Source organism: Tamandua tetradactyla, chromosome 2, assembly GCF_023851605.1.
Source record: "Tamandua tetradactyla isolate mTamTet1 chromosome 2, mTamTet1.pri, whole genome shotgun sequence".
NCBI lineage: Eukaryota > Metazoa > Chordata > Mammalia > Pilosa > Myrmecophagidae > Tamandua > Tamandua tetradactyla.
Window position 1 is genome coordinate 115,464,240 of NC_135328.1, and position 13,190 is coordinate 115,477,429.

Consider the following 13,190-nt stretch of genomic DNA (forward strand, 5'->3'; position numbering starts at 1 on the left):
GTGCAAGAGAAACATCCCAGGAAAATATTTTACAGCATTCTTCGAGTTTGGAGTGGTGGCAAGAGATTTGAAATAAAAACAGGAGCAAACAAACAAACAAAAAAGGATGTTTTATTTTATTTTTCAAAAGGAATTGTCTTTTTATCACACCTTGCAAAAAATGAAACAAGCATACTCTTAGAGGCTATTGCGTCAACTCTCTTGTCCAATGCTCTCCCACCCAGGCACATGCATTGCAGAGATGAGTAAGCCAAACCCAGGAAGGGCAGCAACTTGTTCCTTATAGTGAGCAAGAGTCAGAAGATTCAAATACAGCCTCTTCTTCCACATCACAGCAAAAGACTCCGGGGTCCACTGAGGAAAAGCAACTTCTCTTACAAAGATTAGAATTTAGAAGATCCTATCTCCTTAAAGGGTACTGGATTTCAGTCGAAAGCCATAATTCTAATATCTTTGGGCTTAAATTTCTTTAATGTAAAATTGTTCAAAAACACCTCACTGATATGTGGAAGACAGTTGGGCAGTTCCTCGGAAGGCTAACTGTACAACTGTCAGATGATTTGGAAATCCCACTACTTAGGTACACATCAGAAGAACTGAAAGCAGGGACACAAATGGACATTCGCACATCAATGTTCATAACGGTATTATTTACAATTGCCAAAAGATGGAAACAACCCAGGTGTCTATCAACTGATGAATGGAAGAAACAAAATGAGGTATATACATATGATGGCATATTATGCAGCTATAAGAAGGAATGAAGTCATGACTCATGTGATATGTGGATGAACCTTAAGGACATTATGTTGAGTGAAATAAATCAGACATAAAAAGACAAATATTATATGACCTCGCCGATATGAACTAAATATGACTAGCAATCCCATGGTGTTAAGATCTAGAACACAGGCCACCAAAAGATAGAATGAGGGCAGGGAATGGGGAGCTGATGCATATTTGTGCAGAATATGTAATAAGTTGATTGTAAATGTTTGGAAATGGTTGGAGGTGGTGGGAGTGCATTGTAGTAGTGTAACTAACAGTTATGATATATGGTACAACTGTGGTCAAAAGGGAAAGTTCAGGGTCATGTATGTCAATAGAAGGAAAGCCAGAGGATAAAGCATGGGACTGTGTAACATAGTGAACCCTCTTCAGGGTGAAAATTTTCTAGTGTTGATTGTGGTGATGAATGTACAACTCTGTGAATTTACTAGAAGGCAATGATTGGGCACTTTAGATGGATCGTATATGTGAATTCATCTCAATAAATCTGTTTTTAAAAATATATGTTACTTCTAACAAAATGTGTTTGTTCGAGCTGTGAACTGAGCAAAGAATTGGAAGGCAGATGTAATGGATCTCTGAGTCGCCAAGTTGGCTAACACTGAGCTGTACACAATCCTCATGGACTTCACGATCTGGAATGGTTAAAACAAAATGAAAACTGGGGTGAATTAAATAAGTAAACACTCAATTATTAGGAAAATGCTACAACTTAAGATAACTAAATCTGAAAAGATCATGCACAGTGGGATTTTATATGTAGTTTATATTTTCATAGACACATCATACATACATAACTATAGTTCAGTATGCTTGTATATAGATGTATCCAGAGAATTGTTGGGTTCTGACAACATTCAGAAGGGTACTAGACAGCAACAGGTCCTTATTTGCTAGAAAAAAAGGGACTCTAAATACTGTGATTATTCACATCTTTATCCTATAATTTTATTCAAGAATATGTTATATTATTAACCATTCATCTCTTAACAATACAACAGATTATAGTAGAGTGAATGGGGTCAGAGGGGATGAAAGAAGGGAAAGTCACGAGATGAAGCCCCAATCCACCAGTCATAACACCGTGATGCTTAACCTTTAAACATTTATTTAAATCTCTCAACCTCTCCCAGAATCACCTGGGCTCTTGGCCAAATTTGGGCAACTGCGGTTAAGCACAGAGAACCCTAACCAAGAGGTTAGCCAGAACCCTATCCCGAATTTTGCTCTGCTTGACCAGAGAGCCCCAGGCAAACCAGTTAACCTGAAAGTCCCTCAGAGGTTGTCAAAAGCTGCCCACCTACTTCAGAGTGATGCTTCAAACTTAAATGAGCAGATGTCCATTAAGTGTCTGTGAGGTCCCTGGGGAAAAGCCCTGCACGGAACCAGTGGTATGTCTCAGAAGTGCTGTTAAAATGGGAAAAGTCTTGGAGCAGGCACCGGCAAAAAGGCAGCAGGATGAACTCTGGACGTGAGTCAACAATCGTAAGTTTGTCCACTGGCTCAGCCACTGAGCTCAGTCATCAATCTTAAGGCATTGGGAAGTCAGGGGGACAAAAAGAAGTCAAGAAAGAATAAGTAGTCTCTGACCACAGGTCTTCCATGGAAGTTAACACAGACTTTGTATAAAGGGCGGTGGGTTCCCCCACTTCTATAACCACTCCTGGTTGGGGTGGACTCCAGGGGCTCCAGCCTCATCCTCTGTCTGTCCTGCCCTCACTCTATCCCCAACCAACGAAAACAGCACAGCAGACCTGAGTTAGTAGTCCTCATTGCTGGCAACCTATCAAAGCTTTCTTTTGCAATCCAACTTTTGTGTATGAATTGCCCAGAGAGATGGAAGCCATGAAATTAAAAAAGGAAAAAAAAAGTTTGCAGGAAACTAGAAACAACAGAAATACATTTCTTCCCATGTGAAGATAAGATTATTGCTTTGGGATCATTAGCTCAATTACTTTGCCTCTTGTAGAGGCACTAGCTTATCTTCCCACCTCTTACCCCATCCTCTTATGTTTTCAAAATGGTGGGAGGGGGGTTAGGAGCTCAATCTGAGGTTGGGCAACAGAGAGGAGCCATCCTAAAGTAGAGGCAATAGGGTTTTTGTTAGAATGCTGAGAGAAAGGACATCTAGCCCCATACAGCTTTTAATGAGTCATAGCCTTGGGCAACTATTAGCTGATGCAAAGAGGGGTTGGAGCAGAGTATTTCTAAGATTCACTCTCTTTCTATGATCCTGATTCTATGTGACCCCTGTGAAAACTGACCTGTGACCTTGGGCTCATTAGCACAGCACCCACAGGTCACCAGTGTTATTAGCAGCTCACAGTTAAAAAGACATGCTTTGGGGAAGTTCAGAGTGGACAAATAAAACATGGCAACGGATGACAGTATGACACCAAAGGTCTTTGGATTCCCGTACACCAATCCCCTGCTTCATAGGCGGTGTATAAACTGCATTATCTCCATAACTGAAGCCCTTGTGGAACTTCACAGCCAGAAGAAATGTGTCTGAGCATCACATCCAAAGCCTTTGTTTTACATAAGGCAAGCTGAGGCCCAGAGACATTAAGCCTTCCTCAAGATCAGGGAATCAGTTAGTGGCAGTGACAGGACTTGCTCCTCAGGTCTTCTGACTCCCATTTTCCATAACATACTTTTCTTTGAAAAAAACACGTAAGGTTAGAACTTAGTACCTCTACATAACTCTGTGCTCTTCCCAGAACTTAGGATGTTCGCCAACATTCACTCCTAGATCATCTCCTAGATCATATTTACGACCTCTCAGTTTTTTTGGACACCCCAGAGAGCAAAGTAAGTGGCAAGAAGGCACCCTGATTATGTGGGATCTTTGCTATTTTAAATGCAGATCAATCTGCAATCAAATGTGGAGCTAAACTTATCAGCCCACTGCAAGGTTTAGATCTCTGCGGTTGGGGGACTCAGGGTGGCATTTATGTTTTAAAATAGCCCAACCAAGTGGAATATGAAAATGATCAATCAGCTATTAATAACCCAAAGTTCAAGGTTTCTTTCTCTCTCCCTCTCTCCCTCTCTCTCTCTCTCTCTCTCTCTCTCTCTCTCTCTCTCTCTCTCTCTCTCTCTCTCTCTCTCTCTCTCTCTCTCTCTCTCTCTCTGTCACACACACACACAAACTCATCATGCAAGTAAAAGTTTTGCCCATGCCTAAATAATCGCTGCCCAAAATCTTCTTGTATAGACATCAACAACAACCAAAAACTGGCCTTGCTCCAAGGAGCAGTAAGTTTAATGTCACATTCTATCCTATTACTTTTGAACCTACAAGAAGCTCTCTAGACAAGTGGTAAAGAGCAAAGTGAGCCTAAGGCATAAAGTAATGTCAGTGTATGGTATTCAATAATAAATTGTTCAATGTTTCATTCCCTAACAGGCAAGATGAACAATGAGTTAAAACTGGAGGTACTTGTTTAGTATCCAAGTCACAAAGGAAAAAGAAAAAAAGGAAAAGAATAAAAGAAAAGAAAAGAAAGAAATTCAAACTTCCCTTCCCCGGGGAAACAAAAACTCTAGGTTTTATACTCCTACGACCTAGATATAGTCAAAGAGATCATACAGAATGTTCCTAGGGAGAAAGGGACCTCAACTCTCAGCTGTTCAGCCAATTTTTCAGTTTAGAAAACCTCTTTACAAGAGAATATTGAAACAGACACAAACAGAGGTTTATGGGATTGAAACAGTGAAAGACTTTAAACAGACCTAAACTCAGAGCAGGGGAGCTGTGACCACATGGTCTCAACTTCCCATTACTTGCTTCTAATAACATATAACCCAGGCTCTTCTCTTAACTCCAGTGCTCTGAATTCCCATAAGGAAATATCACCTTTCGGAGAAAAAAAAAAATCCAAACACATCTTCTTGTACATCGATGACGGGTGATGGAGAGGGGGAGGTGGAAGAAAGTGGGGTCAGAGGGTCATGGGCTTTTCAGTTGTTTTACCAGTGTAATAAAAATCTCCATATTGCAGAGATTGAAGGTATGAAATTAAAAAAGAGTTCAAATTGCTGTGCTGAGCTGAAGTCTGTAAATATCTTCTCTGAAGACAAAATGGTTTCAACTCCAGCTTGCAAGTTGCATTTAATAATGAATGATGTAAATTAAACTGCCTTATTTATTAACAAGTCCAGCATAGCCTATGTAGCCACACTCAAAATTTACTCTGTGGTTCTCAAATGCATGCAAAGCACAATCCAAAGTTCTAGAACCCCCGATGGAGGGAAGGAAAAGTAAACATCAGAGTAATAAAAACTGATGCCTTTCACTGAATCCTTGTGAATGCCAGAATTTTTTTTTCCACTACAATTAATTGTAATGGCAAAGTTTACTAAGGTGAGAGGGCCAAAATCAATGTATTAATGACATAACATTATAGCTGTTTAACCAGGCCAATAATAAATTGGAAACAGAGGATTTGACAGTAGAAGTTGCAAATTCTATTGTGTTGCATTAAGACATAAACTATCAAACTGATCTTCAAACATTACCCTCAAATTCAGGGAATACCACCCCAGAAACTCAAAAAAAGACAATCATTGATCTTTACAAAACCTGTGCAATAAAAAAAAATACCTGACCTATTTTAACCATGCCTTTTAACACTTGGGTGAGACAGAATTTGTCCTTTGCAATGCACTTTGGCACTTGATGCAGTTGGGAATTAAATGGCTGGTTACATAATTTCAACAACAGGATTTACTCTTGAATTCCATTTATACGTAACAATGGTATTGTGTTTAAAATTTAATTTAGTATTGCTAGGTATAAACATCTCCAGATAACAGGAGCTGCCACTTATCAGCAGTTTGTGGCAGGTGTGATATACATTTCAGATAGAGAAATATAGCTTACATCAGTGGGTAAAGAGTACGAAAAGATACCGTAATGGGAGGATATTTAATAAAACAGTTTCAAACAATAACTCTGAAAAAGAAATGTCAGCATAGCTTAAAATAACGCATGCAGAAAAAACAACAAAAATATCCTACCTCTGAATTAATCTCTCTACATATTTTTAAAATGTTATGCTAGGGTTCAGCAGCTGCACTGTCCAGGCCATACATAGATACTGAAAGGTATTCCATTTTTAAATGATAGGGTAAACTGTTGCTTCAACAAGTTCTAATCACATTTTATTTACTTACATTATCCTATAAAAAATGGAAACATGTAACTTCATCTCAATACCACTGAACTAGAACTCTCAAGCAAGTTATTTGGGGAATGCTACTGTGTCTAATAACAAAGGGGAATAATGGGTAATTTGGTTCCACATATAGCTGGTACTACTAGCAAAGAATAACAGAAGCTGTTCAAGGAAATATCAATACACAAGAAATCGAGCACAGACGGTGTTATATAGAGATGAGAGTAAAACATGCTTACCCATTAATGTCATTTTAATACCAAAAAAGCAGAACTGAAAATAATTATATGATGTACTTTCCAAACAGGTATTGTGGACCATTTAACAGATCGAGAGACTGGTGTACAGGCTGACTGATCTCAAACAAAGCTGCTAGGCAGACCAGAGAAGGGCATTTTTTTTTCTCAGACCTCATATCTACCTAGCCTAATTCCCTGGCCTGAACAGTTATCCCCATATACCTCTCAGCTGTCCCAGTCCCAGTGTTTTCCAAATCAAAAGGGAAAAAAGAAAAAAAAAGGAATTGAAATTAGAAGTGCCATCAGAGGATGAACAACCATGTCGAGTGCTTTGGTAAATACTAAAAATAAAATTCTAAAAAGCCTTAAAATAGGAACCTGCCATCAAATGTAAAAGATAGCCATTCTCATTGTAGAGAACCAAAATAAACTACCTCTGCTGAAACTGCATTTCTTATGTATCAGGCAGCTAAGACCTCTAAGGCTTAGAATAATAATATTTTTTAAATTTAAAAATAGTTTTGTTTGCTTTTTCTCCAATGATGACATGAAAACTGTTGACGTCAAAGAAATTAACGTGAAAATGATCAGCCTCATCTCGTTCCCTTCTTCGTGATACATCTATCATCTAACACAGAATTTAAAACCAAAAAAAAAAAAAAAAAAGATACCCATCTGTCTAAAGGCACTCTCCATGGTCTCAAAATAGTCTGAAGGGTTCTGCATTCCATAAGGTTTCCTCCACCTGACGGCTGACACCCCCATCTCCTGAAAAAGACACAGATTCTGACAAAAGACCACGGACACCTTACACCAGCCTGACAAGCCGAGGGCTGGCACGGCTGGTGCCTTCTCCAGTCTTCCTCTCCGGCCCTGCCTGCTGCTATCCTAACCAAAAAGATCGAGATTCCAAGATCCCTGGATCTGGCCTGACAGTTGGCGGCTCCCGGCATATCTCAGCTCTGCTAGGCTTGCACATTCCCCTCTGTCCTGTTGTCATTTCCTCCTGCCTGAGCCTTCTACTGTGACCCTTACCAGCAGAACAGGCATGAGAGACTGGAAAGGTCTCTTACTTACATTTAAAAACAGGTTATCTTGGCCAACTACGTTGGTAGAAACAGGGTTGTGCGTTCTCTGTGGGAAGAAAAAAATGCATGCGCACTCGCCAACCGGAAGGCCACAGCCCAAGCTCTACTTCCAAGACAGCCTCTCTCTCTCTGAGCGTCCAACACCATAAGGAAAACCGGCAGGAACTCTGCCTTACAATCCTCTACATGAATGAATAAAATCTCTTACTAAGGAAATGTATGAAATTACAATGTTCCTGGGGGGGGGCGGGGGAAGCACCTCTGGTAGAGGTGCAGAAAGGACTGATGAGTTCCTGCTTGGAAATGTGTCACCAAGCATCAGAGGATGAGAAGCAGAAATACACAATTCTGCTTCTCCGTTAGACTAGGACAAGCTCAGACATTTCCAGGGGCATTGGGGTCGGAGGCTAAAGCCAGCATTCCTCAGAGTCCAACACACTGCTTTATCACGCAACCTAGTCCCAGGAAATTGGTCAATGGGCAATTAAGATTTATAATCCAAATGGTTTCAAAATTGTATCTCTGGGAAGTCAAGTCCAAATTAAATCAGATCAGGCTTTTAGGCTTCCAACTATCACATTTTCTCTTTTGACCGAGTGCATTTCAACACTCAGAACTTCTCCTCTTACAGATCATTTTCAAGGCCATCTCTGGGTGCAATCTCCTAAGCAAAATCTGATATATGAAATGAAAAGGGAAATTGGTTAACTCCAAACCTCAGAGAAAGATGCTAAGGCAGAGACTCTAACCTCCTTCAGGAGATTTCAGAAAGTTAATTATTTTAACCTCCTTTCTATTAAATATGACTGGAACTTCTCTTGATACAACATACACATAGCAATTTATGAAATAACAACAACAAAACTGTCCAAGACTAAGCTATTGTACACACATATGGATAGTCTAAAGCAACCCCAGCAGGACTTTGAATATAAAGTGCATAAAGAATTCCTTCCTATATATTATTATATATTTAAAACTTATTTTAAAGTGTCTCACTTCTCCCTAGTTAGCAGCCCCAAACCAGTAAAGCAGACAGGTAACTGACAGATGGTTCAACCATCCATCCTTCAAATTCAGTTTTCTACAGATTTGGACAGCATTTCACGCCTTAGATGTACCTGCCTGTCTGGCTCCGGCCCTAAGGGCAAGGATGGAAGCAAAAAGTAAAAGCATCAGGAACTCACATTTCGGTAATGTTCTCGAGGTCTGCACTGTTGGGCTCCAACCTCGGAAATGCCACGATGCCAGGAGAAGGGTCGCTGCACCGGATCCGCGAGGCGCTACATTTGCAGGACGTGGGGCAGGCGAGCGCGGCCCTCCAGCAGCCCACAATCAGCCAGCAGAAGCCCCAGAGCCGCGCCATGGCGAGTCCATGCCACCTCGTCCAGGACGACATCCCTAGCCAACAGTGCCAGCCAGAGTCAGCCAGAGTGTGTGTCCCCGTGCTGTGCCGCCTGGCCTCCCCTGCCCGAGCTGGGCGGCCTTTCCAGAGCTCGCTGTTCTCTCCACCCCTCGGTACTTGTCACGGGCCCACAGAGTCAAGGATGTCGAGAGCTGATTGTGTACCGGCCGGTGGTACCGCTCACAGTAGCCGGGGCATCGCGGGCCGCCTCACAGAGGGCGCTACCGCCGCTCCGAGCTCCACGGTGGCCGCCGTTGCATGGCCCGGCGCGCCGAGCACCGGCCGACGGCGCTCCCGGGACTCACTGGGGCACAGGTTCCTCGTTACACGCGCACGCGGATCCGAGCCGCACCTCGGGGCTGAGGACAAACAGACACGCATGAGATTGAGCGCGGGACCCCAGACACCGTAACCTGGGACAGTCTCCCTCCGTGCTCCCTCACCTCCACCCTGACCCCAACCGGGAGACCACCAATGGATGAGTGCCCAGCCCCGATCCCAGGAATCAACTTGTTCCGCGATGGCACTGACGCTTCCGGGGCTACCAGTGTGCCCACCCTCTCTCCAAGCCTGAGGTGAGAGGAGGGGAGGTAAGACAAGGGTCCCGGATAAAGCATTCCATGGCACAGGCCGGGCGAAGGACCCTCTGAAGGGGAGCTCAGAGACTGCCGGCGGCGATGACTCCGCGACGAAGCCCCCGAATGATGCTGCAGAATCCGCCACGGCCGCCGGGCTCAGGGGACGCGGGCAGGTGGCGCGGCGCGTCCCACCTGGGGAGCCGACGCGGCCGCCCCATGGGGGGGCGGACAGTGGCGGCCGAGGCGACGGAGGGCACTGCCCGCGCTGCTCACCGGAGCTCCAGCGCCTCCCGCCCGTTGGCGGCGCCTAGGTCCAGACTCCTCCCGCCGCCGGGGACTTAGCCGCGGAGAGCGCGAGCGAAGGAGCAAGCGAGGCTCCTGCTCCAACCCAATTCCGGGAGCCGCCGCCGCCGCCGCCGCGGCCGCCGCCTCTGCTACTGCTGGCGAAGTGACGTGAGGGCTGACGCAGAGCAGGGGCAGAAACTCCAGAAAATTAGTCTGAAATCCAAAAACACACACGCTCATACACACACAAACCCACAGCACCCTCCAGACAAAAGCAACAAGGAGGGGAGGGGAATCTGGGGACGAGCGGGGAGGAGGGAGGTACCGGTGCCACTGGCCAGAAGCAAAAAGCAGCAGCATGTGGGAGTTCACACAAGCGCGCACACACGCACACATCCTGACCGTGTAAACGCGCGCGTCTGTGTGCGTGTGTGCGTGTGTGCATTTAGATCTAGGTACCTCTGAGATGGACCATTCCGCCACTCGACGCCTCCCGGTCCCTAATTCACACCACGGTAGCCTACAATCACAGTAGAGGCTGTCTCCCTTTATCAAATGGAAACCCGGCTCGGTTCAGCTCTGAAAAAATGCGCTGATTCTTATTATAGGAATCCTCCCTCCCCCTCTCTCCCTGCTGCGTCCTCTTTTCCCACCCTGCCTAAAAGGAAGGGCGCGCTCTCCTAAAAATAAATAAATATTGTAAACACCAAAACGTGCTCTGCATTGGTAACCAACGATCACTGCCCCCATTCCGGCCCAACTATTTGGCGATAGGCGATTTTGGAGGGTCTCTTCCCCTTAGTGTTTTTTGCAGGGGAGGGAGACCGCTAAACGCAACTCTGGGCTCTGTATAATCAGATCTTTTACCTGCCTTTTTACGGCTTCGCACGCTCGGAAATTAGAGGCTTGTGAGGGGAAGGGAGCACGCTTGACGCGTATCCTAAATGCGCGGAAGGAACCGTGGCCTGTGCGATGTGTGGCGCCGCGTCATTTTCTCTCATTTTTTAACCTGACAGGACGCAGCCGTTCCCAGATCGTAGCTTTCGCTCCCCTGCCCACCCTCAAGCGGGGCACCCCGAGCCCTTGCTCCCCTGCCGTACCTTGCGCGTGTTCGTGTGTGCGCGAGTGTGCGCAAACGCGTTCCCTGCGCCCGCGCTCCCGGGAGCAAGACATACATCTAAGCTACCGAGAAACCCGGCGCGGGCAAAGCCTCAGGGTGTCACTAGGGACAAACGAGGCGATCCCGGAGGGTCGGGTGATAAGCCTTAACAGCTCTGCAAGCGCAGGTGAATGATGGCTGCGGGGCACTCGCGACCCTTGTCTGAAAATCCGTCTTCCAATTTGCGGCTCAGAGAGTCTGTTTTTCCGCAGTCATTTAAAAGGGAACTGGGAAAATGCACCGCAGTGTCTGACACATCCGAGGGCTCTGGTGCCCCCGCGCGGGGATAGAGTGCCCCGCACACCGCTGAACACCCGTCCACCGCCTCGGCCGCCACCCGCACGGCTTGGGGCGGTGGGGAGGGGATGGGGGCGCGCTCTGGCACCAGATGTGCAAGCAGCGGCTTCCCACCGTGCGCGCCCCTGCCTGGCTGGCGCGTGGCTCTTCCCTTCCAACAGGGTTTCTGCCCGGGAAAAGACCGGCAGCCCTCCGCCCAGAAAGGAGAGACCAGTGGGGGTCTCGCCCAAAACATAAAAAAAAATCATCGATCAGCCTGCAAAGGTTGGGGGTTAGAAGCACCGAGAAAGCTGAACGTCAGGGTGAATGCTAGGATCTCGAGATGCCTTAAATATTACAAGGAGACGGAAAGCATCCAGTGGTGCTTTTGTACAGATCCCGGCCTCTGATTGTAAATGTGGGAATCCCCGCAAAGCACCCCCAAATCTCACTGCAGGCCCCACAGAAACATCTCTGCAGCACCACGGGTATTCGGTTGTGGCACGCATTAGGTGCTAAACCGCCAGGCTGAAATTCTTTCCTCTGCTCGGCCTCATTCCCTGCTGCGTGAGGACATGCCAAGGAAGGGAAGTCAAGGGCAAAGATGTCTTATCCACCTCACACAGTAAAACTCCTCCGCCTTTCTTGCCAGCTTCCTTAAGTGGAGCTGCCTCTGCGGAACACCCAGCGGTGCGTGTGTGTGCGCGCGCATAATTGCCCGCATCTCTGCTACACTCCCACCCTTACCCTATCTTAATCAGAAAAGGCCCATTTGCGCCCTAGTGGCCGTAACGTGTCAATGCAGCATCCAAAGCTTTTAAATGCCGTTTGTAGACCAAAAGATTCTAATTATACTGGAATAATTTTAGAATTTCTTTTATAATAGATACATACTACTATTCTATTCTATATCCCACTGACTATATCCCACTTGAATTAGAATTGGCAGCCTCACTTCTAATCACCCTTCCTGGACTCTGTTTATCCTTCTGCAGTACTTATCACCTTGTAATACTTCATTCATTTATTTACACTATTTATTGTTAATCTTATCTCTCCCAGTAGAACCTAAGCTCCAGGAGGGCGGCGATTTTCATCTATTTTGTTCATTGATATATCTTAGAGCCATAGTAGGTGTTAAAATACATTTGTGTATGTGTTTGATGAGTGAATGAAATAAAGTTAAGATTCCTCCAAGGCCCTCTCCACTTCTACTCTCAATCTCAGACGCTGCCAGCTCCTCCAAATGATTTCCTCTGGACACTCTCCTCCTATCTCCACAACCTGAATCTTCCCTGTGCTCTAACTTCTCACAGCACTTCTGAAAGTCTTACTTCCTGCAGCCAGGTATACCCCAGTGCTTGAGGAGGGCGGCTCCTTTCCTTTGTGGTAACTCATCATGTTATACACAGTGCCTGGGACTCACTGGACAATCAATCACTTCTTCTTAACTGATAGGACTCTGGCTATGTCTCTGTTTTAGACTTACAGGGTATTTGGCAGATTGTATTTCCAGGTTGTCAGACCACAGCTTTGTAGGAAATGATGGGCATTTTTCAGAAGGACAAAATAAAAAGGAGCAATTTCCTCCAAATCACGAGAACCTTCAAGCTGGGACTGAAACTTAGTTTCATAGACTCTAAGTTCACTGGATCATGATATACCTAGGAAAGTGTTCTCAAAGTCTTTTGACTATAATCCACAGTAAGAAATGCCTTTTGCATCACGACCCAGTGCACACATACATATATACATATAACTGAAAAATGCCTTCACAAAACAAACTTATTTACCCTTAATACATGGAATACACTGATATTTTCTATTGTCTACTATTTCATTTGTTTTAATGGTTGCATAAACCAATAAGTTAATATCAACACCAATTCTAGGTTGTTTAAACACAGACACACACACATATACACAACAGAATACTATATAGAGTGAAGAGAACAGATTTACCTTCCCAATGAAATGACCAAAATGCTGAACCAACTAAATGAAAAGACAGTTTTCAAGACAGTGGACACAAGAAAAGGAATGCCAGTGAACCCTAAGGATGGGAAATAAAGAAGTTGAGCCCTATGATTGCCCCAACTTCTGCCTTGAATCTTCGTGGTTGGCTCAAGGAAGGGTAACCTAGACATGTTCATAGTATCCCTTGGGTTGAGAGTCCAGGGAAATCAAGGAG

General features: G+C 45.0%; 1 protein-coding gene across 4 annotated transcripts in view; it reads right to left on the reverse strand.

Moving 5' to 3' along the window:
• NTRK2 (neurotrophic receptor tyrosine kinase 2) overlaps window positions 1–8,922 on the reverse strand; it is a 371,375-nt gene extending 362,453 nt beyond the window's left edge. Inside the window, exon 1 of one of the 4 annotated variants that reach the window (XM_077148538.1) lies at window positions 8,484–8,922. In XM_077148538.1, coding sequence (XP_077004653.1) covers window positions 8,484–8,695 — 212 coding nt within the window. In that variant the 5' untranslated portion in view covers window positions 8,696–8,922. The remainder of the gene's footprint in view (window positions 1–8,483) is intronic. The other 3 variants (XM_077148537.1, XM_077148541.1, XM_077148542.1) reach the window with 3 other exon arrangements.
• Window positions 8,923–13,190: the final 4,268 nt, after the last annotated feature.